The sequence below is a fragment of the Myxine glutinosa genome, chromosome 4 (genome assembly GCF_964187855.1).
Source record: "Myxine glutinosa chromosome 4, kmMyxGlut1.1, whole genome shotgun sequence".
NCBI lineage: Eukaryota > Metazoa > Chordata > Myxini > Myxiniformes > Myxinidae > Myxine > Myxine glutinosa.
The window spans coordinates 149,894,088-149,921,556 of NC_136264.1; the positions used below are offsets into that span (position 1 = coordinate 149,894,088).

The 27,469-nt window shown below is 47.2% G+C and overlaps 1 protein-coding gene across 3 annotated transcripts in view; it reads left to right on the plus strand.

Moving 5' to 3' along the window:
* LOC137425384 (serine/threonine-protein kinase 25) overlaps positions 1 to 18,417 on the plus strand; it is a 29,728-nt gene extending 11,311 nt beyond the window's left edge. For 2 of the 3 annotated variants that reach the window (XM_078776595.1, XM_078776594.1), the window contains 5 exons: positions 1,980 to 2,122; positions 2,435 to 2,546; positions 4,528 to 4,599; positions 6,744 to 6,880; positions 7,109 to 7,470. In XM_078776595.1, coding sequence (XP_078632721.1) covers positions 1,980 to 2,122; positions 2,435 to 2,546; positions 4,528 to 4,599; positions 6,744 to 6,880; positions 7,109 to 7,133 — 489 coding nt within the window. In that variant the 3' untranslated portion in view covers positions 7,134 to 7,470. Of the gene's footprint in view, positions 1 to 1,979; positions 2,123 to 2,434; positions 2,547 to 4,527; positions 4,600 to 6,743; positions 6,881 to 7,108; positions 7,471 to 17,599 lie in introns of those variants that run through there. The other variant, XR_013623222.1, reaches the window with a different exon arrangement.
* Positions 18,418 to 27,469: the final 9,052 nt, after the last annotated feature.

Genomic DNA, 27,469 nt, shown 5'->3' on the forward strand with positions numbered 1-27,469 from the left:
CGCCGGCAAAAACAACGCCGTGGCCGACTGTCTTTCCCGGGCCAGCGCGAACGCGGTCCACCTGGGCGTGGATTTTGCGCTTATGGCGGCGGACCAAACCACCGACACCACGGTGCAAGCCCTCCGGGCGGCGGACACGGGCCTCCGCCTGGCCGACATCCCCTGCGCGGACACTGTCCTGCTCTGCGACGTCTCCCAAGGCCGGCCTCGCCCCATCGTGCCCGTCACCTGGCAACGCCGCATCTTCGCCTCCCTCCACGGCCTTTCCCACCCGGGCCGGAAAGCTTCCCAGAAGCTGGTGTCGGCGCGTTTCGTCTGGCACGGCCTTCGTCGGGACGTCCGCGATTGGACCAGCGCCTGCACCGCCTGCCAACGGGCCAAGGTCCACCGACACACCCAGGCCCCGCTGGCACCTTTCACCGTGCCCGAACGACGTTTCGACCACGTCAACGTGGATCTGGTGGGCCCCCTTCCCCCATCACGAGGGTTCACACACCTGCTCACCATGGTGGACAGGACCACCAGGTGGCCGGAGGCCGTTCCCCTCGTCTCCACCACCACCGCCGACGTGGCGCAGGCCTTCATCGCCACCTGGGTCGCCCGCTTCGGCGCACCGGCGGACATCTCGTCAGACCGCGGACCACAGTTCACCTCTGAGCTGTGGGGCGCGGTCGCCCGCAACCTGGGGGTCAAGCTCCACCGTACTACGGCCTACCACCCCCAAGCAAACGGGTTGTGCGAGCGATTCCACCGCTCCATGAAGGCCGCGCTCATGGCCGGCCTTCAAGACGGCGGTTGGGCCGACCGGCTGCCGTGGGTCCTTTTGGGCCTTCGCACGGCCCCCAAGGAGGACCTCCAGGCATCCACCGCCGAGCTGGTCTATGGCCAGGTGCTACGCGTCCCGGGCGAATTCGTGCCCGACGCTACCAGCCCCTGGTCCGCAGCTCGCCAGCGCTCGGACCTCCAGGAGGCCGCCCGACGGTTTGCCCCCGTGCCGACATCCCACCACGGTGACCCCCAGTCCTACGTCCCCCCAGCACTCCGCACCGCGGAGTATGTTTTTGTGCGTCACGACGCACATCGGCGGCCACTCCAGCCGCCGTACGACGGGCCCTTCCGGGTGCTGCGACGGGACGACAAGTCGTTCGTCATCGACATCGGCGGCAGGTCGGACCGGATTGCAGTGGACCGCCTCAAGCCGGCGCACGTGGACGTCGACCACCCACCACGGGTGGCCCTCCCGCCGCGGCGAGGCCGCCCCCCGTCCACGGTGCCCCCCACTCGACCGCCCACCACCTCACCGGACCCCCTCCCACGACCCGCCAGGGGTCGCTTCGGCCGGGTCATCAGGACCCCCCTCAAGTTGACCCTGCCGGTGCAAGTCGATTCTGGGGGGACGTGTGTAGCGGCTGCCGCTGGGGTTACACAATCGCCTTGCACCTATCAAGGACGCGGAGCGATCACCAGGCCGGGCTCGTCCAGGACGCCCGGGCAGGCCCGCGCTCGACTTGCCAGGCCTCGGTCGGGACGCCCGGGCAGGCTCGCCCTCGGCTTGCCAGGCCGCAGCCGGCCCGCGGGGCCACGCCCCCTGGCGCCAGGCCTGGGCAAACCCCCTGGCGGAATAGATATATATTGCCGACCGTAAAACGTTTTTCCCAGAGTGCCTGAGTGTTTGATTCTAATAAAGCAGCTCAGATGAATTCAAGCTTTTTGTCGCGTCCATTCTTTCGATCGACGTGGGAGCCACAGCTCCTTCAGTGGGATCTTTAACGCCCACCAAGTAATGCGGACAGGACGCCCAGTTTGCCATCCACCTTAGGGACAACACACACATTTATGAATCGCCCTGATCGTCAGGATAATGTCACCATACTGTCTATAGGAAGAGAGTTCATGCAGACTACATCAGTTTTTTTTTTCACCGTGCCTCACCGTGAAACACTTCTTTGCAATACACATGTTGTGCACACACCGCCCAGCGTCCAGCAGCTCGGGACCTCCTGCGTCATCGCTTCATCGTACAAAAGGCAAAACGTGCAGGCTGTCTGACCGAGCTCATCGATCGACATCGCCGATGGCGCCACGCTGGTGGAAACTCCTCTAACAGCGATGATTCCAGCTCGTGAGAAAGTTTGGAATTCCTCCTGTCTTTAAAAAAAAAAAATTTCACCGCCCATTGTACCAGATTTTAAAACTTGCCCTTCTTCCTTTCCCCCCCCCCGCACTTATAATCGTGTCCATTAGTTTGGACATTGAGATTTTGGTTCATATTATTTCAAGTACATGTTCACCTGTACACCTGTTCACCATCACCTGTACATGTTCTCTTTCATCAACGAAATCATATTTCTCTTCATCTGTTTCCTGCTGCCATGTTTTTCACCCAAAGCTGAAGGATCTTGTTGATTGCTCCTGTGTGGTTATGGAATTTTAGTGATGAAGAGGGTGTCGAGCGAGCTCCTGAATGGTCATTCCCTACAAGGGCCGGCTCTCAGCCCAAAGGACGTGCTGCTCAGCGAGGAACACGATCGGGTCCAAGCACAAGAGTGCGGGAATCCCTACCCATCCATTTCGCACACCACACATAGCCACGTGCACTGCCAGCCATACTGTCTCTTAGCTAAACGTCCTTCAAATCACTCATGTGGCATATAACAAGTTAGAAATGGCACAATCATAAAGTGCATTCAGAAAGTATTCAGACCCCTTCACTTTTTTCACATTTTGTTATGTTGCAGCCTTATGCTGATATCGTTTAAATTCATTTTTTCCCTCATCAATCTACACTCAATACCCCATAATGACAAAGAGAAAGCAGGATTTTAGAAAGTTTTGCAAATTTATTAAAAAGAAAAAAGTGAAATATCACATTGACATAAGTATTCATACCCTTTGCTGTGACACTTGAAATTAAGCTCAGGTGCCTCCCATTTCTCTTGATCATCTTTGAGATGCTTCTACACCTTGATCGGAGTCCACCTGTGGTAAATTAAATTGATTGGACATGATTTGGAAAGGCACACACCTGTCTATACAAGGTCTCACAGCTGACAATGCATATCAGAGCAAAAACCAAGCCATGAGGTCGAAGGAATTGCCTGCAGAGCTCAGAGACAGGATTGTGTCGAGGCACAGATCTGGGGAAGCCTACAAAAAAAATTCTGCTGCATTGAAGATTCCCAAGAGCACAGTGGCCTCCATAATTCTTAAATGGAAGAAGTTTCGAACAACCAGGACTCTTCCTAGAGCTGGCCGCCCGGCCAAACTGAGCAATCTGGGGAGAAGGGCCTTGGTAAGAGAGGTGACCAAGAACCCGATGGTCACTGGCTGAGCTCCAGAGATCCTGTGTGGAGATGGGAGAAACTTCCAGAAGGACAACCATCACTGCAACACTCCACCGATCTGGGCTTTATGGCAGAGTGGCCAGACGGAAGCCTCTCCTCGGTGAAAGACACATGAAAGCCCGCTTGGTGTTTGCAAAAAAGCACCTAAAGGACTCTAAGACTGTGAGAAACAAGATTCTGTGGTCTGATGAAACCAAGATAGAACTGTTTGGCCTCAATTCTAAGCGTCATGTCTGGAGGAAACCAGGCACCGCTCATCACTTGCCCAATACCATCCCAACGGTGAAGCATGGTGGTGGCAGCATCATGCTGTGGGGGTGTTTTTCAGCAGCAGGGACTGGTCAGGGTTGAGGGAACAATGAACGGAGCAAAGTACAGAGATATCCTTAATGAAAACCTGAAACAGAGCACTCAGGACCTCAGACTAGGCCGAAGGTTCACCTTCCAACAGGACAATGACCCTGAACACACAGCCAAGACAACGCAGGAGTGGCTTAGGGACAACTCTGTGAAGGTCCTTGAGTGGCCCAGCCAGAGCCCTGACTTGAACACAATCCAACATCTCTGGAGAGACCTGAAAAATGGCTGTCCACCGACGGTCCCCATCCAACCTGACAAAGCTTGAGAGGATCTGCAGAGAAGAATGGCAGAAAATCCCCAAATCCAGGTGTGCAAAGCTTGTCGCATCATACCCAAGAAGACTCAAGGCTGTAATCGCTGCCAAAGGTGCTTCAACTAATTACTGAGTTAAGGGTATGAATACTTGTGTCAATATGATATTTCCGTTTAAAAAAAAAAAAAATTTGCAAAACTTTCTAAAATCCTGTTTTCTCTTTGTCATTATGGGATATTGAGTGTAGATTGATGAGGAAAAAATGAATTTAAACGATTTCAGCATAAGGCTGCAACATAACAAAATGTGATAGAAGTGAAGGGGTCTGAATACTTTCTGAAAACACTGTACATCCAGCAAGTCACACAAGCCTAAACCCAAATGGTCATACTAAGGAATCAGCCATCTGCAGTCATTCCACCGAAATGCTGTATCCGAAGGCAAACCACACAGGCCTGCATAGCCCGATAATCATCCACACAGCTAGTCAGAAGTTAAAACCTCAACTGTACAGGCCTTGCAGAAAGAATGACCACACTTCTTTGTTCCTTCCTTACCTCCCTCATTCAGCCAATGGAGATTTTAAGGAAGCTTCCTAAGTCTGAGAGTCTTGCGGCCATTTTGTTCCCGGTATTTGCAGAGGTAAACAGAAGCACCAGAATGACATTCTCTGATCCTCTTGTTGCTGTGGAAATAAGTTTACTCCTTTTGGGCTTTTTTCTTCCCGTTTTGATTTGTTTGCCCATTGGTACCTGCACCTATGGAACAAGTTTCCCTCCGAGCCCTTTGTGTGCTGCACACCTTTTGAAATGGTCTCCTACAATGTCTGATTGACGTAATGTTTTAATGAAGTGCATCTCGCAAATACATTTATTCAAAAGTAGCAAAGTTAGCATCAAACTCTCCTCTGAGCGGATCCAGTTTTCGGCCATACATTTACGGTCACAAATGTGGTGCGAATTTTGAACCGACACCTCTCTCCTTCTCCCTGCCACCGCGATATGTGCTGTGTATGCACCGGGTCAAACCCCTAACCCACTTCCACTCACCCTTAGTGTTTAAATTGTTGTTAAATTATTTAAAATTGTTAATTTTTAAATTATTGTTTAATTAGTTTTAATTATTTAAATTATTTAATTTATTTAATTAATAAATAAAGTTATTTATTTATTATTAATTATTTTAAAATGTAGTTTATTTTAAAATGATTTAATTAATGTTAAATTTTAAATAAAATAAAAATTAATAAATTTTTTAACAATTAAATTGTTAAAAAGTTGAATATTAAATCTGTTTGGCGTTGAACAAGAGTAGAGTGGAGATTATTTTAACACAGTAGTGTGGAAAGGAAGTGTGGACAGTGGTGAGTTTGAGGTGAAGGTGGGAGTGCATCAGGGGTCGGTACTAAGTCCACTACTATTTGTAGCTGTGATGGAGGTGCTGGCTCAGAACGTAAAGGAGGGTTTACCGTGGGAGTTGTTGTATGCAGATGATCTGGTGTTGATTGCGGAAAGTATGGATGGACTGAAGGAAAAGATGAACAAGTGGAAGGAATGTATGGAGACAAAAGGTCTGAAGGTGAATATCGGAAAGACGAAGGTGATGGCAAGTGGTAAAGCATGTGGTGAGGTGAAAAGAACTGGGAAGTGGCCGTGTGCTGTATGCAGGAAGGGTGTCGGAGTGAACTCCATTCAGTGTACAATGTGCACTGAGTGGGTTCATCAAAAATGTAGTGGTCTGAGAGGGTCATTAACCAGTGTGGCAGCTACATTCAAATGTAAGGTGTGCACAGAGGGAGCTGCAGATGGAGGAAATGTTGAGTTGGATCTTGGAGACGGCGTGAAGCTGGAAGGTGTGAAAACATTTTGCTACCTCGGAGACGTGCTGAATGGAGAAGGTGGATCAGACTCGGCAACGGTTGCTCGAGTGAGATGTGCATGGAAGAAGTTTCGGGAACTGAGTGGCGTGCTGATGAGGCGGAGAGTGTCGCTGAATCTGAAGGGAAAGGTGTATGCTGCATGTGTGAGAAGTGTTATGATTTATGGGAGCGAGACATGGGTAATGAACGTAGAGCAGCAACGAAGGCTGGAAAGGGTGGAAATGCGAATGGTTCGATGGATGTGCGGAGTATCGTTGAGAGAGAGGAAGACAAATGATGAATTGCGAAAGATGATGGGAATAGAGCCTGTGATTGATGCTGTGAAGAGGAACAGGTTGAGATGGTTTGGTCATGTGTTGAGGAAGGATGAAAGTGACTGGTTGAGAAGAGTGATGGAAGTTAATGTAGAAGGAAGTAGAGGACGGGGAAGACCGAGAAAGACTTGGCTTAAGATGGTGGAAGAAGAAATGTGGGCAAGGGGGTTAACAAGGAGAGATGCAGAAAATAGGGCAAAATGGAGAAGATTGTCATGGGGACCGCAAGGCTAACCCCCGCTCTAGCAGGGAAAATGGCCTTAAAATGCATGTTGTTGTTGTTGTAGTGTGGAAAGGAAATGCATGAAATGTCACTGATGTGCATGGTATTAACCACGATTTACTTTCCTTTAAGCGGCCGGTACATCGCTGCAAAGGTACTTTCAAGCAGGCGAACAAACAGCGACATATTTATTCTTCACATGATGGGAAAAGCTTTAAACATAGCGTACCAAACAATGTGATCCAAGAGTTGCAAGTTTTCCATCAATGTGACCACCACGTGTGATGATGCAGAAATGATGATACAAATTGTCATGGCTGTTATGACATCATACGGGTGTGGGCCAAGCTAACCTTGCGGAATCTCTTAGGTGAAGAGTCGCAGGAGGGCCATTGGCGAGAGAGTGGAAGCCCTTGAGGAATTGGAAAGGGCATTTGGCCTAGCAGAAGAAGCCTTTCCTGGAGTTGCTGACCGTCTTGTTCTTTGTCTCCTGAAAAGGATGGACAGGTGTGCGAGAGGACGTTGAGGGAGAAAAGTACACGGGGTGGTATGGTTGAGGAACCGGAGTATTTAAGATGTGGTTTAGGAGGGAGATTGGAAAGGAGGACGGGACAGATCGATAACGTAAAAGCTTGTAAAGCGGAAGTGCAGAGCAAAGAGAGTCAGTGATAAGGGGGTGGAATGTTTGGTGCAAGTCCAGCATTACGAAGAGGTTTCCTTCCCTTGTCTTTGCAGATTTTCAAAGAGAAATGGAGCTTAAATGTCCTGATGCTTCCATTTACCTCTATTTGTGTCACTGATACCAAGAAGCTTCAAACACAAGATTCCAATGAAGTACGTCACTTAAGCCCAAATCTTACGTATGTTCCATGAATTTGCACAAAGTACCGCGTTTATCCGATGTCCACTGCTGTTGTCTACCTTCACTATTTTCAGTCACTCAACAGACCTCTCAAACCATTTACGCGGACTGAGACTGAGGACAATCATTTATGTTAATATCACAAACCCTGTACTTTGCCTATATCTTACGTCGGTGACGCTTCATTGTCTACCACGTGCCTATGTTTAGCCAATCGGTGAACATCGGGCTGGGCATATATTATATATATATATATATATATATATATATATATATATATATATATATATATATATATATATATATATATATATATATATATATATATATATATATGTTGTTTCCAGTCACTTTAATTGTAGGTCCTTTTATATCTACTATCCAATGCCACATTACCTTTATTTATTTACTTTAGTTTTCTTTAACCTTACTCTTCTTTCACTCAACTGCTTGTGTAGACTTTATTCTCTTTCAATTACCTGAACTTCCCTTGGCACCACTCCGCACACCATTTCCGCTCTGTACAAGCCTCACCCTTTGTCACCTACACCTTACATAAATTCCGCCCGCAGCACCTATTCTCCTTGTAAGTCCCCCTCCATTCTACTTGATTTCTGCATGGCCTCTACCAAGACCTCCACCATTACCTTCCCTTCCCATCTTTCGCCTGACCCATTTCTGTCCTCATTGCTCCGCTAAGCTGGTTTAAGAGAAATAAGCATTTTACCTCCTTACTTGTCTACCCCCTTTCCAATGTAGTCATTGTTTTACTAAAGCCTCACCTTGGGCATTTCCTCACGATTTTGGGAAGTAGCACATTTGAGTTGTCCCACTCACCATCTGGTTACCTGTCATTTCCATCGAAATTGAGAATAGAGTGAATTTTAAAATGAAGAATTAATTAATGCACTTTGTCAGTTGGTCTTTATGAATGTAATGCGATGAAGAGGTGTAACCATTGGCTTTGAATACACAACATAGTCTTGAAAAGACTAAGCTGCCCTGGTTGAGTAGCCCTTGAGGACTCTGTAAGGACCCAATGGTAATCCCGTGATATTGAACACAGACTATGATTTAGTGATTCCCTGTAATCTGATGCATATTGAAATCTGTTAATAAGTTGTAATATTTATATAGGGTTTTTTACTGTGTACAATGCCTCCTGTACAAGCTGATTTTGTATTTGTTTTGATGTATCACTATCAAATAAACATTACATGGGTATAAGATAATGAAACGTGTCCGTGCTGGTGTGATCAGTTTGTCGTTTAACATTCGACTTCACATATTTGTCCTATTGGTGTGGAACCCTCATACATGCTCAGACATGTGTACATACATACGAGCGGCGTTTAACATAGTCTACAAAAATGCATTCATATACTCTATTTTGTCAATAGGTTCAAAAAAGATAAAATCACGTGACCATTGAGATTGCACACAAATACTTTTTTCCGAGATATTTTGGAAAAAGCAACAAACAATACAACAAAGATAGTCCAAGCAGAAGAAAAGGCTGCTGGGTCCACCACCAAAGGTCGACGGATGTTGTTTTCATCCCTGTTTGTGTCTGTCTGTTTGTAAAGAAGGACATCTAAAAAAAGGTGTAAATGAATTCAGACGAAAATTGGTGGAGGTTGGGTGTGTGACAAGGAAGAATTGTTTGAATTTTGGTGAAGATTCAAATCTGGATCTGGATCAGAGAATTTTTTAAAGTGATTCTTCACCATTGAGTGATCGGGCTAAAAACCCATATACAGTCACGTGAAAAAGTAACTACACCCCATGTAAAGTTTTGACTTTTTCAACATATTTTAACATACAGCTATTTGATCTTCATTTCAACAATATTGATAGATAAAGGTGATATAATATAACAAATATCATGAAACATTTACATTTTGTAGTCCATTGTATAATTTAAATAAACATAAATGCAAATTTCGCATGTGGAAAAAGTAAGTACACCCCTACATTTATCACTACTTCAAATACCTGAAATTAGAATCAGGTGTACCAGCTCAGGTGAAAATGATTAGAACATCGTTAGAGAGGATCTTGGAGGAACCTGTCTTATTTAAACCTCAGACATTTAGTTTGGTTTGCTCTTTATTGTTGAAGTGTGCGGCGTCACCATGCCTAGATCAAAAGAGCTCTCTGAGGCCTTCAGAAAGAAGGTTATAGATGCCTACGAGTCTGGGAAGGGATTTAAAAAGATCTCCAAACAATTTGAAATCAATCATTTGACTGTCCGGAAGATCATCTACAAGTGGAGAAGATTCCAAACAACTGCCAACTTGTTCAGCCCAGGCTGCCCCAGCAAGTTCAGCCCGAGAGCAGACCGCAAGATGCTGAAAGAAGTCTCTAAGGACCCCAGAATGTCATCACGGGACCTACAGGTAGCTCTTGCCACTGTTGATGTCAAAGTGCACGAGTCTACCATTAGAAAGAGGCTGCACAAATTTGATCGACATGGGAGGCGTGGCAGGAGGAAACCTTTGCTGTCCAGAAAGAACATCAGGGCAAGACTAAAGTTTGCTAATGAACACCTAGGCAAAGACCAGCACTTCTGGAACAATGTGCTCTGGACAGATGAGTCAAAGGTAGAGCTATTTGGCCACAGTACCAGAAGACATGTTTTTTTTTTGTTTTTTTTTGTTTTTTTTTTGTATACAAGTTCGAGGCTCGTGAAAGAGCGAACATTAATCACACAGAAAGACAAACCGACACATAAAACATATAACATAGGGAGCGGTAGACAAGATGGGGAGAGAGGGGGAAGGACACAAACACAACATTTGAGAGCAGGGACCGAGAGACATGGAGACATCGAGAGATCTGAGAGAGGGCGAGGGCTTTGGGGGGGGGGGGGGCGTGGGAAGGGGGCAGTGGGAGAGGTATAAAACATATGGACCCTGCCAGGACTTACAGGAAAGAAGTTGGAATTTCAAACAAGGTGGATCTGGGGTGAATTAGCGGGGGTAGAAAAGATCAAGGTTTTGGATGGGGGAAGATAAGAGATGGTGGTGAACAGCTGTTTTAAAGACCTGGAGGGAGGAGTGGGATTGAAGGGAGTGAGGTAGTTTGTTCCAGAGGCGGGAGAAAAGAGGAATGAAAGAGTGAAGGTGAGCGGAGAGCCGAGATTTCGGCAGTTTAACCATCAGAGGGTTGCTGGCAGATCTTGTGCGACCTGTAGGAATATTTGGGGGACAGAGCACAGAGAGAGCTGGGGGTGCAAGGCCGGAGAGGAGTCGGTAGAAGACAGAAAGACCACCTACCTGCCTGCGGTGAGTGAGTGAAAGGCCCTCAGAGATAGCTTCATCGCGGGAGATTCCAATAATTCTGAAAGCTTTGGTTTCAACAGCGTGAAGCCGAGCTAGGTGTGAGGCAGGAGCACCGGCCCATAGGGGAGAACAGTATTCCATTGAGCTGCGGATGAAAGCCTTGTATGTGGTGAGGAGCTCAGGTGTGCCGAGGAAGGACTTCGCACGACGGAGGATGCCCAGTCGGCGACTGGCTTTGGAGGCCAGCTTGGAAATGTGGTTTTCCCAAGAAAGATCATGGCAGATAGTGAGACCCAAAATCTTGAGCGACAGAACTTCTTGGAGAGGATTGTTGAGAAAGTAGATGGGAGGGTTGTCCAGTCGATCTTTTCGGAGAGACATAGTAAGAGTGTGAGATTTGTCAGGATTGAAAGACATGTTCCACTTGTTTGACCAGTCTGTGATTTTGTCCAGGTCTTCAGAGAGTGAGGAGGCAGCAGACTGCCGATCTGAGGGAAGAGGAATGGAGCGGCAGAGAGTGGAGTCATCAGCAAAGAGATAGAGAGGATTTTCGAGAGAGTCAGAGAGATCATTGATGAAGACCAGAAAAAGCACGGGGCCCAGAACACTGCCTTGGGGAACTCCAGCCTGAACAGGAAGAGGAGATGAGAGAAACCCATTCAGGGCCACACGTTGACGACGACTAGAGAGGAAGTCCGCCAGCCATGCGTGGAGATTTCCATGGATACCAAAGGAGGAGAGTTTGGTGAGCAGAGCGGGGTGCCAGACCGTGTCGAAGGCACGTGATATGTCGAGGGAGACAGCTCTAATTTCCTGTTTGGCATTGAGGACCTCCATCCATTGTTGAGACAGCAGAAGCAGCATGTCCAGAGTAGAGTGACCTGGTCTGAAACCAAATTGATGATCAGAGATCAAGCCATTGGAGAAGAGGAAAGATTTCATATCAGAAGCAATGATGGATTCCATGACTTTGCTGATAATTGGGAGAAGGCTGATTGGTCTGTAGTTGCTAGGATCTGTTTTTGCACCTTTTTTGTGCAAAGCGGTGATGTTGGCTGATTTCCAAGCAGATGGCAGTTGACCTTGAGCAAAAGAGAGGGTGAAGAGAACAGAGAGAGGGTGAGATAGAGCAGCAGAGCAGGATTTTAGGACCCGTGGGCTGATGCCGTCGGGTCCAGTTGCAGAATCAGAGTCGAGGGTTGACAGAAACTTTTCCACCTTGTCAGGAGGAAAGGACACGGAGTCCAGGAGCAGCAGGGTACGACTGGGTATGGTGGGTACAGAGAGGGATGGGTTTGGGACACAAGATTTAGAGGCAAACACAGAGTTGAGGCATTCAGCTTTTTCACGTGCGGAGTCAGCTGTGTAGCCGTTTGAGGTAAGGGAGGGGATGGAGGGGGAACAAACACCAGAAACGGATTTGACCAGACGCCACCAGGATTTGGAAGAGGGAGACAGATAAGAGAGTTCGGTCTTGAGAACGGAGAGATATTCTTTCCTGGCTCTCCTGAGGGTGGACACACACTTGTTTCGGGCTTTGTGAAAGGAAATGAGATTTCCTTCCGTTGGATTTGCTTTCCAGGAGACGAAGGCAAGTTGTTTCTGGGCAACAGCCTCACCACAAGATTCCGTGTACCATGGACGGGAGGAAGGGTATGACAACTGAAGACGAGATGGGATAAATCTGTGCATGAGAGAGAGCAATTTACTTTGGAAGAATTCCCAGGATGAGTTGATGTCAGAGGTGGTAGAGATGGGAGACCAGTCCAGATGATTGATGGCTGCTTGAAGACCGTGCCAGTTGGCCTGAGTGAAATGCCAGACTCGTCGACGCTGAGCAGGCTCCCTGAGGATGGTCAGAGAGATGTCCACTTTAACAAGGACATGATCAGATGATCCGATCGGAGCAGAATAAGAGCAGCAGACATTTTCAGGGAAGTTAGTCATAACCAAGTCCAGAAGAGAAGATGTTCCGTTGACTGAGATCCGGGTCGGGAAATTGACAGATTGTGTCAGTCCCAGTGAGTCGCAGAAGTCCTTTGCTGAGGAGCCATGGCTGGTGAGAGAGGTACCCACACCCAGCCAACTGGCATGATGACAGTTGAAATCACCACATATGAGGAAGAGAGAGTTGGGATGAGTAGATAGAAGTTGGTCCATATCATCAGACAGCGAGATGTAGATGGAGTCATCACTGTTTGGTGGACGGTACAACACACATATGAACAAGAGGTGGGAGCGAAGGGGAAGCCGTAGCCAGAGGTATTCCTGGGGGTGAGGTGGAGAGAGTGCAGTGCAGGGCGAGTGAGGAAGAGAGTTTTTGATAAAGATAGCAACCCCGCCTCCAGGACGAGGCTCAGGTCTATCATACCGGAGGAGGGAGTAGCCCGGGAGAGATACTATGGAATCAGAGACATCATAAAGGAGGAAAGTTTCTGTTAAGCAGATCACGTCTGGTTTGACAGAAGCAACCTGTATGGAGAGATCAGTTAAGTTTGAACGAAGGCCCCGGATGTTTGAGGTCCATACCGTTAATGAAGAGGAAGGGGGAGCATCAGATACAGAACAGGGGGGAGGAGGGGTAGGGTAAGATGTGGAGGAGGTGGAAGAGGTAGGGAGAGCTGTTGAAGGTGTGTCAGAGATTTCAGAATAGCTCGGAGAAAGGGAAGGATGGGGCGGACAAAAGGTTTGATGGTGATTGGGTGAGCCACAATGAGGTGTTATTTGAGGAGGGGGAAGAGCGAGGCAGAAGGTTGGGGGAGATGGAGGAAAAAGATGAAAATGTTTGGTGAAAACCAAAGACAGCATTTGACCACAAGAACCTGATACCAACTGTAAAGCATGGTGGTGGAAATATTATGGTTTGGGGCAGCTTTGCAGCATCAGGGCCTGGGCAGCTCACCATCATAGAATCCACTATGAATTCTTCATTGTACCAGAGGGTGCTTGAGGATAATGTGAGGCCATCTGTCGGAAAGTTGAAGCTCAACCGAAGGTGGACCTTGCAACATAACAATGACCCTAAGGCCTAAACATACCAGTAAATCCACCAAGGAATGGCTGAAAAGAAATAAATGGAGGGTTCTGGAATGGCCAAGTCAAAGCCCGGATCTAAATCCCATCGAGGTGTTGTGGGGGGATTTGAAACGAGCTGTGCATGCAAGAAACCCCTCAAACATCCCACAGCTGAAAGAATTCTGCATGGAGGAGTGGGAAAAAAATTCTCCCAGTCGATGTCAGAGACTGGTAGACAGTTACAAGAAACGCCTACTTGAGGTTGTTTCTGCCAAAGGGGGCAATACCACCTATTAGAGCCAAGGGTGTACTTACTTTTACCACATGCGAAATCTGCATTTATGTTTATTTAAATTATACATTGGAATACAAAATGTAAATGTTTCATGATATTTGTTATATTATATCACCTTTATCTATCAATATTGTTGAAATGAAGATCAATTAGCTGTATGTTAAAATATGTTGAAAAAGTCAAAACTTTACATGGGGTGTACTTACTTTTTCACGTGACTGTATGGCATGATATCTCAAAAAGTTATGGATGACTTATGACAAAAGTTGATGGATGAGTTGGGTGGTTTAGAAGAACAAGCCGATTTGATTTTAGATCACGTCCGAATCCAGATCCGATCTATCATTGAGATCCAAAACATGGCGGAGGTTTATGCACCCTACCGAGGGTAGTTGTAGTTGAACTTGCTATGACCTGTGCACATACATATTCCTCATTCTTCTCGGCGATCTCTTAACAAGCAACTCATGTTACACATCGACACTGTCTTCAATTGTTTTGAAGTTTATCTAAGAATCATGTTTCTACCTGAATAGGGATATCTCTCTTGCAATGCATTGAAGATTTATTTTATTGTCCATAGTATTTTTACAAGAATAGATAAGACCTGAAGGTTTATTCTAATTTAAATAAGGCAGCTGTTGCTGCGGGATTCCGACCCTCACCCAATGGGATGTGCTACTTGTAGTGCCGGGTGGCGAGGATATTTTGGATCATGGCTACATCGTATGGAAAGGTCCCGGAGTATGCTGGGGACAACTTTGAACTTTTTGCGCAGCGGCTGAGCTTTTGCGAGATGAGAAGATGGTCGCGTCAATTTTACGGATAGTGTTTGAAGAGATTACGTTTGCTAAAGCAGTTGAAACTGCGGCTGTTGTGGAACAAGCTAGAAAGGTTGTTCGCGCCATTGTTGGGGACGACTCGGCTGTTAATGCCATAGGTGCGGGAGGGTCACGTGCTCGCAATTCTACAACTGGGTCGGCGGATAAGGGAGCTTCTTCTTCTTCTTTTCCCCGGGTTCATGCAAGCAGTGCGTTACACGGACAACTACCACAGCAGCCTTGTCAGGGATGTGGTGGTTCACATTCTCGTGGGAACTGTCCATTTCGGAATGTGGTGCGTTACTGGTGTGGTAAGACGGGCCTTGTGCGGAGGGTCTGTCGGGGCTGAGCACCGTCATCGGTTGATGTGGTCGGGGCTGGCAGTGAGTTTGATCAACAGGGTGTGTTTCCAGTGACGTCAGCTGTGAAGCACCCCTTTGCGGTGGTTGTCAGTGTGAATGGCAGGCCAGTCAACTTCACAGTGGATACTGGGGCATCAGTCAGTCTCGTGAGTAAATGGATCTGGCGTCAGTTGGGTTGTCAGGTCTTAGCCTCAATACACACGACCCTTGGTACTTACATAGGGGAGATGATAAAGGCCTTAGGCTTGATGGATGTATTGGTTCGTTATCGGGACCAGCATGTGGTGTTGCCCCTGCATGTGGTTGATGGTTCTGGACCATCTCTCCTTGGTCGTGATTGGTTGCACGCCATTCGTCTGGAATGGGCAAACATTTACAGTGTCCATACGTCATTTCCGTCTCCTTCGCGCTTGGAGGGGATCTTGGAAAAACACCATGTTCTATTCGGGCCTGAACTTGGGAAGCTCAAAGGTGCTCAAGGTCACCTGCACCTGAAGGAGGGTGTCAGTCCGCGATTCTGGAAGCCTCGACCGGTGCCATATGCCCTTCGCGATCGGGTCAAAGCGGAGCTCGATCGATTGGAAAATATTGGGGTCATTGAACCGGTAGAACACTCTCGAGTGGGCAATGCCTGTGGTCACAGTGCTTAAGCGGATTGGAGGTATTCGCCTGTGTGGTGATTTTAAAGCAACTGTTAACCCCAACCTCTGTGTGGAGCAGTCTCCATTGCCATCCATTGACGAGATATATTCAAAGTTGGCGGGGAGTCGGTACTTCACGAAATTGGACTCGCGCGATGCGTACTTTCATCTTGAGATTGCGCCGGAGGATCATCACCTCTTTACCGTCAATACGTGTCGGTATGTATCAGGATACCCGTCTTTGTTTCGGGATCGTATCGGCTCCGGCAATGTGGCAGAAGGTGATGGATCGTCTATGTACCGACTTACCTGCAAAATGCTACTTGGATGACATCCTCATTGTGGGCGCCATGGCCGAACAACATCTTGAGAACATTGAAAAGGTGATGTCTAAATTAGCTGCTCATGGTCTTCACTTGAACAAGGACAAATGCTTATACTTTCAGAAGCGAGTGGAGTACCTGGGGCATGTTATCACCCAAGAGGGGCTGACAAAAGCCCCTCAGAAAGTCGACGCTATAGCCGACATGCCCAGCCCAAGGGACAAAGTTCAGCTTCGTTCCTTCATTGGGCTTGCTCAGTATTACGAGAGGTATGTCAGCAACCTAAGCACTGAGCTTTCTCCACCGACTCGCATGCTGCGGCAAGATGTTCATTGGAGGTGGAGTTCGACGGAACAAGCAGCATTCGAATGAGTCAAAGCTCACCTTACTGGAGACACGGTACTCGCACATTACGAACCTTCACGTCCTCTCATTCTGGCGTGTGACAGCTCTTCCTGCGGCATCGGTGCCGTCTTGTCTCAGGTAATGAGTGACGGTGCTGAGCGTCTGGTATGTTTTGTGTCACGTGCTTTGTCACCGCATAGCAGAACTTTGCTCAGATTGAGCGTGAGGCGCTGAGTTTGGTATGGGGCGTGTCGAAATTTCCAGTACATGATAGGTCGGCATTTTCTCCTACAAACTGATCATCAGCCGCTTCAGTTCTTGTTTAATCCTCAGAAAGGCATTCCAGTGACTATCGCCGCTCGGCTACAGAGATGGTGTCTTGTCCTCAGTGCATACGACTATGAAATCAAATTTTGTGCTTCTGAACGGCACGCTAACTGTGATGGCCTGTCTCGATTGCAGTCTACAAAGTCCGGTGCCGAACCTGCAGACGAGGTTGAGGTGTTCATGTTGGAACAGATTGAATCTGGTCCGGTTGTCGCTGCGGAAGTGGCCGCTTCCATTCGTCGTGATCCTGTGCTGTCACGTGTTGCGCAGGTTGTTTTGTCAGGTTCTTGGTGCGAGTTGCCCTCGACGTCAGAATATGCTCCATATGTATCACGGGCGTCCGAGCTGTCTTTAGCTCAAGGTTGTGTAATGTGGGGCATGAGGATGGTCATTCCTGCTGCTTTACGTCAGCGCTGTCTCAATGAGTTGCATGAGGGTAATTTGGATTTGGTCAAAACAAAGAGTTTAGCTCGGAGTTTGTTGTGGTGATCGGCGCTTGATGGGGACATGGAGCGGACGGTAAAAGCATGTGATACGTGTCAAACTGATTCTGATAATCCCTCACATGTGTCTTGTTATGGCGATAGAATAGAACGTGGCAGCATGTTCCTGTAGATTTTGCAGGGCCAGTCATGGGCCACATGTTTCTGGTGGTGATCGACGCTTACTCAAAGTGGCCAGAAGTAGCTATAATGGAGTCCACCTCGGCAGAGAACATGGTGGAGCATCTGCGGAGAATTTCTGCGAACAAGGGTGTTCCGGAGATTGGTCGGTGGGTTTTTATTTAAGATAAGGTCGGCGCCTTACCACCCGGCTTCAAATGGCCAGGCTGAGTCATTTGTCAAAGCGTTGAAACATGCCTTGCGTGGAGGCCAAGCGGTTGGATCGGTGCAGAGTAGGGTTGATGTGTTTTTGCATGACTATCGTAATTCAGTGCATTCTACTTCACAGGAAACACCTGCATTCCGCATGTATGGCTGACAGTTGCGGTCGCGCCTGGATTTGCTTTGACCTGGTGCACCTGAAGTTGTTACGACGACCAATGTTTGTTCATTCACGGTGGACCAGCCAGTTTTGGCGGGACTATGTACACTGCCAGAAATGGGTGCTGGCTGCTGTGGTCCAAGTTTTCGGTCCGGCTAACTACCTTGTTCGTACTTCGGCCGGGCTTATCTGGAAACGTCATGTGACACAGTTGTTGGCTCGCGGATCCGGTCATTCACAAACAACCAATTCTGTTCCGCCGTGCGGTGTGTCCTCATCCATTGAGGTGCCCGTGACCACGTTTCGGCCAGCTGCCCATCCATCTGTGGAGCCGGATGTTCATGGAAGTGAGAGTAGTGTGGATGTTCCTCCGGTTTCGGTTGAGCCTAGTTTGGTGTCTGGTGGGGAGCCGTCAACTGTTTCCAATGCCTCACCGTCGCCGGTCGTGTCCACGGAGCAATGCCCGCGTGTTTCTTCTAGAGTCTAGGCCTAGAGTCTAGACGCATTGTGCGACCAGCATATTTGAAAGACTACATGACTTAAGGGGGGAGGAGTGTAGTGCCGTGGGCGGGGCCGAGTGATGGGGCTGTGGGCGGGGCTGAGTGAGGCCGCTGTGGTCGGGGCCGAGTGAGGTCTGCGTTGCCGTTGCCTGGAATAAAGATGGTGCTTGATGCTCTCTGCGTGTCCACTGTCCACGTCTTTTTAACAAAGACATTACACTGCTAAGCATTTGAATCAGCAAGGATGTGTTGCTGTTTTTAAAGGTAATAAATTCTCATAAGTAGTAAAAATGAGTTTGTTTCCCATTGAACAGTAACTGGGTGTTTTCAGAGACAGAAGTTGGACGTCAGTGTGAACGTTCGAACCGGAAAGTCGAGGCTTGGCTGGAGTTGCTGATAAGAATGAACTGTTCTTACGAATAGTATTTCTTTATATAACTATTTTCCCCCTCTTTTTCACTCACTTCCTTCTGTAAATATCCACATCGATTGCAGACATGTGAAGTGTCGTGTGAGGTTTTACATAAATGGATCAGTCCAGTAATAATTCGTGCAGCGTTCAAAAAGTTCTCGGAACGAGAAGGAAGGAGATATTTTAATAACTATAGTTATTATTTCGTATGCTGTTTGCATCTTTGCTGGGAGTGTGCCTGTGCAGATGATGCCCCCCACCGACCCCCCTTGTTCCCAGTAAGCCGGTACTCGTTTTGCATACCTCGGAAGGATGACAGGCTCAATCAACCCACCAGGTGTTCTTTAACAAATAGAGGATCATGCAGATCCAAGCTGGATCAAAAAGAGACTAAGTTCCAATTCAGCATCGAAAGGTCCATAAACGGAAATGGAAAATGCTGTTTGCATGAAATTATTACTAAGAGGGTTTTATATTGGTGTCTTTGCTTGTGGGTCACGTGATCAGGTTTCCTTCCGTCCTTTCTTCGGATGTAACATTCCACGAATCCCAAAGGATCTGACGCCTGGCTTGACTTCTCTGTGACGTCATTTGACCCTTGCCCTCTGCAATCCGGAGTCTGCCCTGATGGAGGCCAACATGTATGGATTTGGAGTTAGCAAACTTTTCGACTATACCGTGTTGATTCGTTGGAAATATTTCAACCACTTCCAAAACATTTAAACTTGTCTAACATAACAATGGATGCCCATACTCTTGACAATGACAGCATTGGAGTATTCATGGCAAGTGGAGAAACATTTCAAGACTCCAACTAATCCTGGACAGGTAGTCAATGATCCATCGCGAGGTACTCACCTGAAGGTAATTTGTGACTTGTTCATAATTCGCCTGCTCTTCAAGAAAGACAGGGTGGAATGTTTATTACATCCACGAACGACCATTGGCATTGCTATAGTGGATGGACGGGTCACCTCGTCTTCAAAACACAAGAAGAAGAAGAAGAAGAAGCAGAAGAAGAAGAAAAAGAAAAAGAAGTGTGAATCGAGAATCTGAAAAAATGGCGTAAGAGCTCCATCTTTGTCGTAATCAGACTTTTTCTGAAAATTTGAATGGATGAAACAAGCTATGATAGCCACCTTGTAAAATTATTTCATGCTATATGCTATATCGACCCACACCCATGACCTTATTCATTCTCACTGAAACTATTTCCGCACTCAATTTCTCTGGGCTTTCCACCAAGTAACCTTGACTTTCAGGTGTATGGATATGAGAAGAAAAGTTTCATCACTTTATATTGCAGGGATGGTAGGTTAAGTCAAAACTTTTTAAATGGGTTTGACTATCAATGTTGTGTCTAAAACTCTGTGTCATGATACAGGGAACTAAGGTTCAAATGCCATACATCATTCCCGTTTGTCTGTCTGCACATGTCCTTCTAATTAATGTAAAATAACATTGATATTGTGATGTACATGCGCCTGTACAGAAGAAAGCCATGTCCTTGGCACACAAGATTAGCCGAACTGGGTGATAATAAGGATTCAAATTCCATGGGAAGAGGGGCTCGTTCCCACGCAGACAATGGCTGATACTACCACGCTCACCTTCTGCTAACATTGCAAACATGAAGGCTACTCCACATTTCTAACTGGATTCATAATAATGACAGTAATGATCGAAATAAAATATAGCACAGTTAAATATATACAGACTTGGCATTTAATATGGAATATTTTTTTTGTGGGGCTGAACTTACTTTTCAAGATGACTTAGAACCAAAAGTTCATTGGAATTATGTTTAAATTATTCTAGATTTTGTTAATGTGACCTTTACAAGGAACAAAAACCACATTTGACATTTCGAAGCAAATAAATTGATCCTTGAAAGTGATGAAAACTGATATCGAACTCAATTCACGGACAGTACTGTGTTAAACTTCTGTACGTTTTCCAGAAGTATCTCTTTATTTTGCACATTAGCCAAAAAAAATTTCAACAAAAACAAAAGCTAAATTATGACTGGGATTACAGACAGTAAAATTACAGTTCAGTACTTCGTGTAACCCCCACGAGCATTCAGGAGAGCACGTACACGTCGAGGCATGCTGTACACGAGATTTGCCAAGGTTTGGACAGGAATCGCTTGCCATGCAGTGACAATAGTCTGCTGCATTTCACGCACAGAAGTCGGCTGCTGGTCCAAGTTGTCGATTTGACGCGTTAATTCTGCCCACAAGTTCTCTATCGGATTCATATCCGGGGACATGGCAGGCCACCTCATATGCTCTACACCACGGTCAGCAAGAAAGTGTTGGATCATGCGAGCACGATGAGGCTGTGCATTGTCATCTTGGAAGACAAAGTTTCCTCGAAAGGCTGCACGAGCAAATGGAAGCAATGTTTCTTCCAGAATGACCCTGTACTTGAACTGGTTCAGGTTTCCATTCAGAACAACCAGGTCAGTTTTGCCCCCTTCATGAAAAGCAGCCCAAACGGTCACCCCACCACCTCCAGCTTGGACTCTTGGCACTATACAATCTTCGTTGTGGGCTTCATGCACTTGTCTGCGCACTCGGACGCGGCCATCTTGACGATAGACCAGAAATCTAGACTCGTCACTGAAGGTCACGTGATTCCAGTGTCCTGGCTGCCATTGACGGTGCTCTCTGGCCCACTGCAATCGGCGCTGGCTGTGTTGTCTGGTCAGGCGTGGCTTTCTCAGGGGACGCCTGGCACGATAGCCTGCTTGAACCAGTCGTTGGTTGACTAGCCTTCTGGATACAGGCACATTTGTCAGTTGCTGCCACTCAGCCCTATGCCGATTAGCTGACTTGGTACGGCCATTGCAGACTAACCGGTGCAGCTGGCGATCATCTCTCCTTGTGGTTCTGCGTGGACGTCCTGGCCTCGGTATTGGAGTAGGGACACCCCTCTGAGCATTTCGTTTCAGGATCTTTGACACCTGACCTTGAGTGATGCCATACTGCCGAGCAATAGCACGCTGTTTCATGCCAGAATTTCGTAAAGCCACCACTCCATGACAAACAGCATAGTTGAGTTGACGGACCATCTCCAGAGGAAGCGGCAATAACTTTTGTAGACGTGCAGCAGTTGTTTTCCACTAATACAGAATGCAACAACCCTTTTATACCCGATTGTGAAGCCAATCGTCAAATGCACCTGTCCTTACATTTTGTCACGCCACCTGTGATATAATCCTGTTATTGACTTCTTGCTGCGAAAGACAATCAGTGACATGGTTCTTTCAACAAAGACATCACCGAAGGGTAAAAGAAACTCACAAGATTGATATACTGAGTTCAGAAATAAACCCAAGTCAAGAAGAAAAAAAAAATTCCATATTAAATGCCAAGTCTGTAAGAAGTCAGTGTGTGTGTGTGTGTCTCCTCCATAACCCCAAAAACATGAAAACTAGTGTCCCAAAACTTTGCATGCATACTACGGGAACTTCAAGGGAGTGCATGGATGACAACTGGGTGTTTGGGTGAATTTCAACACCCCTGTTGAAGATTAATTAATGGGGTGCTCCTTACAAAAAACCAAAAAAAACAAAAAGCACTTATTCTTTGTGAGCTCGCTTTCCCCTCACAGGGGTCCTAAGCCGGCATTTTGTTTTGGCCTGCTCAAAAATGCCTTGTCTTGGAAAAACATTGACCTCGCACTGACTAATTACAGTATATAATAAAAATCTGTCTTTGGATTTAAGGATCGGATCTCATGGACTAAATAAGTGGCTAAATATGGAGTGAAATACAAAAATGTTAAGTCATTTAACAGTTCTTATAACTAACCCTAATATATATATATATATATATATATATATATATATATAAAATTATATATGTGTGTATACAAACTCCTGCATGTATATATATATATGCACATATACGCACGCATCTCTTCCATTATCGATAAGATTATTAATGTTGTTAAAGTGCATAGTTGTTAAAGTGCATTAATGTTGCTTCCCATTCTCTTGTCTTCCGCTCCCTCTTTTTATATATTTTGTTTGTCTGGTTGATTTGTTTGTGAAGTAAATGTTAGCTCTTTCACGAGCCTCGATTCAGTATACAAAAAAAGCATATTTATTTAAGCTAAGCTGTCATCCCTTTGTGCACACAGTGAGTGTGATGGTATTTCTTCATATTTACGTAAGAAAATATGAAATTGCCAAAGCATTAAACTTACGTTTTTCTACCGTTTGGACGATTATATTGAGTAAAGAAAAGATTAAGGAATGTGTTGAAAGTATAACTTAGTTGAGTGCAACGAAAATAATTAACCAGCGAGATCGCCTTGAAGGCTCGCGTGGCTGTGCCTGGGTTCTCCATGAGGAAATCTTCCGAGTTAGGAAGGCAAAATAAATGAAATTAAAGATCGAATTAAAAAAAACAATTAACATAACAGGACGATTCGAATGAGTAAAGTATGGGACAAATGAACTGCAAGTTCAATAGAGAATTAGAAAATATTGTAATAATATTTTAATTCATTTACCCTTTGAAAATTTTCCACTCAATTCTTGAGACATCACACCCCCCTGCCCCCTCCCACCACATCCCATCCTCACTCTTCCCCTTCCCTCACTCCAAACCTCCCTCCCCCCTCCCCCATCTCTCTCTCTCCCCCTCACTCTTTCACTCTCCCTCCTCTTAGTATTCCCGTCAGTGAAGCTTCCTTTCTCCCCCCCCCCCCTCCTCTCTCCCCTCTTCTCTCTCTCTCTCCCTCTCTCCCTCTCTCCCTCTCTCCCTCTCTCCCTCTCCCCCTCTCTCCCCCTCTCTCCCCCCTCTCCCCCTCTCTCTCCCTCTCTCTCCCTCTCTCCCTCTCTCTATCCCCCCTCTTTCTCGCTCTCCTCTCTTTTAATATTCCTGTCAGCGAAGCGATGGGTGGTATTTGCTCATAATAATAAAAGACGTGAGACAACGTATACGGAGCTCCAGGGGAGACAACATAACAACATGCATGTATTTTATACATTCCCACAGCCACGGATCAGGACAAGAAGGGTAATGGGGGAATTGTGGGAAAGCAAAAGCAATAAAATAATCTGCCAGCAGGATCAAATGAATGGGGAGATAAGAAATGAGGGAAGTAAGCTTATGGGCAATGGTGGCACCAGGTGAACTCTGTAAATGAGTGCTTGGGGGTATTTTGACAGTTGGATCACAGCCCTTTAGCAGGTGCACCATGGCTCTTTAGCAGCTGGACTGTGGCCCTTTGGCAGGTGGAGCATAGCCATTTGGTAGTTGGAGCATAGTGCTTTAGCAGTTGGAGCATGGTGTTTTGGCAGCTGGAGCATGGCCCTTTGGCATCTGGAGTATGACCCTTTGGCAGGTGTGGCATAGCCTTGTGGCAGCTGGAGTATGACCCTTTGGCAGGTGGGGCATAGCCTTTTGGCAGCTGGAGTATGACCCTTTGGCAGCTGGAGCATGGCCCTTTGGCATCTGGAGTATGACCCTTTGGCAGGTGTGGCATAGCCTTGTGGCAGCTGGAGTATGACCCTTTGGCAGGTGGGGCATAGCCTTTTGGCAGCTGGAGTATGACCCTTTGGCAGGTAGGGCATAGCCTTTTGGCAGCGTGAGTGTGACCCTTTGGCAGGTGGGTCATATCCTTTTGGGAGCTGGAGTACGATCCTTTGGCAGGTGGGGCATAGCCTTTTGGCAGCTGGAGTATGACCCTTTGGCAGGTGGGGCATAGCCTTTTGGCAGCTGGAGAATGACCCTTTGGCAGGTGGGGCATAGCCTTTTGGCAGCTGGAGTATGACCCTTTGGCAGGTGGGGCATAGCCTTTTGGCAGCTGGAGTATGACCCTTTGGCAGATGGGGCATAGCCTTTTGGCAGCTGGAGTATGACCCTTTGGCAGGTGGGGCATAGCCTTTTGGCAGCTGGAGTATGACCCTTTGGCAGGTGGGGCATAGCCTTTTGGCAGCTTGAGTATGACCCTTTGGCAGGTGGGGCATAGCCTTTTGGCAGCTGGAGAATGACCCTTTGGCAGGTGGGGCATAGCCTTTTGGCAGCTGGAGTATGACCCTTTGGCAGGTGGGGCATAGCCTTTTGGCAGCTGGAGTACGACCCTTTGGCAGATGGGGCATAGCCTTTTGGCAGCTGGAGTATGACCCTTTGGCAGGTGGGGCATAGTCTTTTGGCAGCTGGAGTATGACCCTTTGGCAGATGGGACATAGCCTTTTGGCAGCTTGAGTATGACCCTTTGGCAGGTGGGGCATAGCCTTTTGGCAGCTTGAGTATGAGCCTTTGGCAGGTGGGGCATAGCCTTTTGGCAGGTGGGGCATAGCCTTTTGGCAGGTGGAGTATGGCGCTTTGGCAGGTGGGGCATAGCCTTTTGGCAGGTGGAGTATGACCCTTTGGCAGGTGGGGCATAGCCTTTTCGCAGCTGGAGTATGACCCTTTGGCAGGTGGGGCATAGCCTTTTGGCAGCTGGAGTATGGCCCTTTGGCAGGTGGGGCATAGCCTTTTGGCAGGTGGAGTATGGCGCTTTGGCAGGTGGGGCATAGCCTTTTGGCAGGTGGAGTATGACCCTTTGGCAGGTGGGGCATAGCCTTTTCGCAGCTGGAGTATGACCCTTTGGCAGGTGGGGCATAGCCTTTTGGCAGCTGGAGTATGGCCCTTTGGCAGGTGGGGCATAGCCTTTTGGCAGGGGGAGTATGGCCCTTTGGCAGGTGGGGCATAGCCTTTTGGCAGGTGGAGTATGGCGCTTTGGCAGCTCGAGCACAATTTTTGGCCGCTGGAGCACAGCCTGATTGGCAGCTGGAGATTGGCCCTTTGGCAGGTGGGGCATAGCCTTTTCGCAGCTGGAGTATGACCCTTTGGCAGGTGGGGCATAGCCTTTTGGCAGCTTGAGTATGACCCTTTGGCAGGTGGGGCATAACCTTTTCGCAGCTGGAGTATGACCCTTTGGCAGGTGGGGCATAGCCTTTTGGCAGCTGGAGATTGGCCCTTTGGCAGCTGGAGCACGGTGTTTCAGAATCCGGAGCCTCTCACCCCAATCTCACTCGCACCCAGCTATATCTTTCGTCCCTCAATCCTTCTCCCACTCTGTTGTCCCATTGGCACTGCATATCGTCATTGTATATCCTTGCATATGCTTGTTGTATATCCTTGTGTATTTTTGGAGAGAAAAGAGAGAGTGGAGTCCCACTATATTCCGCACACTTCGAAGTGATGTGTTTGATATACACACTTCGATATACACACTTCGCACACACCGATGTGTTTGTCCTGCACGCGATGTTTGTACAAACTCAACTATGAGCCTTAGGTCACTGTTAGTGTCGAAAGAAAAACGTTGATACATCTTATTTGGGTTCAAAGTCCGACGTCGTCTCATTTGAGCATAAAATGTCGTCCTCTGTGCTGCTTGCTGACAGTGTGCGGGTGACATGAGACATGACGAGTGCATTGGTAAATGCAGTATTGCCATTTCCTAACAAGGGGCAGTGGTTTGAGTGTACCCATGAGCACGTGAGTGCACCAGGCTTCGTACTGGGAGCGAGCAGGTTGGCAAGGGTTCGTGCACATTCTGCAATAAGTTTAAAAAGCGGAAAACCACAGACAGAATGGGTCCAGCAGATAAAGCTCGTTCTGGTGTTTGTAACAGAAAGGAGGAACAAAGAAACAGACGTATGTGTGGAACGTTCAAGATATTTTATGAAAACGAAGTCTTTGCGTTACTGTTTGTCACTTGACGTTAAAGTCACTTCCCTCCCTACCTGTGCCACCGAAGGTGGACGTAGGTTATGTTTTCACCTGTCTTTCTGTCTGTTTGTTTATCTGTGAGTGGGATATCTCAAAACGTTGTGGATGGATTCGCACGAAACTTGGTGGATGTGTTGGTTAGGTGACAAAACACGCCCGTTCGATTTTGGTTCAGGTCCGGATCCAGATCCAGTGGGATACAAAACGTAAATTGTTTATCCTGGCAGAGGTGTGCTCCCTACAGAGTGCCGTTCTAGTTCTTCATGTTCTCATGGGATCTGTGGCTGTCCGACCCGTTATTAGAGTTTGAACATGCAGCTCACAAGGTGTATTGTCTCAGTCGCATCATCCCCATTAATTGTGAGTCGGTGTTAACTCTGTCTGCTGTCCAATGTAAACTTAAGTTCAATATTGGATGGAAAACAAGGCCCAGAGATTACATTTGGGAAATCTGCTGTGTTCATAGGTTGAAACTTCCATCGCCCAGCAGTCTCTCTGGTTCTTGCACTTGCAGCGAGTGTGATGGTTCGAAGGTCTTCAGGACAAGGACTGGGGTGGGTTCAGTTACCAAGTTTCTTGTGCAGCGCTCTCCAAGTGGTTTAAACATTTAAGCAAGCACTCCATTTGAAACCGTTGATAAGGAACAGCTGACTTGCAGAGTGCTGGCTAACTGCTGGGTAACTGAGCACACCCCTGGACCAGTGGGGCGAGTCCAGTCCTGAGCTCATGGACATGCGGTGATCACAGAGTCTCTCACACATGCAATAAAGTCGTGTTTTTGGCACTGAAACTTTGTCAGCTGAAAATTAGTTATTTGACCCGTGCCACCGCCCCCCAACCCATTTCCCACTCTGCCCTCGTATTTGATAGCATGTGAAAATCCCCTGTTTCAATTTGACTAAGATTTTCACAAATAGAGTACCATGCAGATCCAAGCTGGATCAAAAAGATAACAAGTACCAATTCAGCATCGAATACGTAGAGGGATCAAACAACGAGTGTAATATGATCAAGGCATTCCTAATGTAATGCTATCCCGGTGAAAAGGAAATGATCATACCTGGGGATACATAACCTCACAGGTACCTCCACTACTCCCTCTTGATAATAATAATAATAATAAAAAACAGAGATATGAAATGCTTTACCCTCATTCGAACCCTGACTGTTATTAAAACTTGCTTTG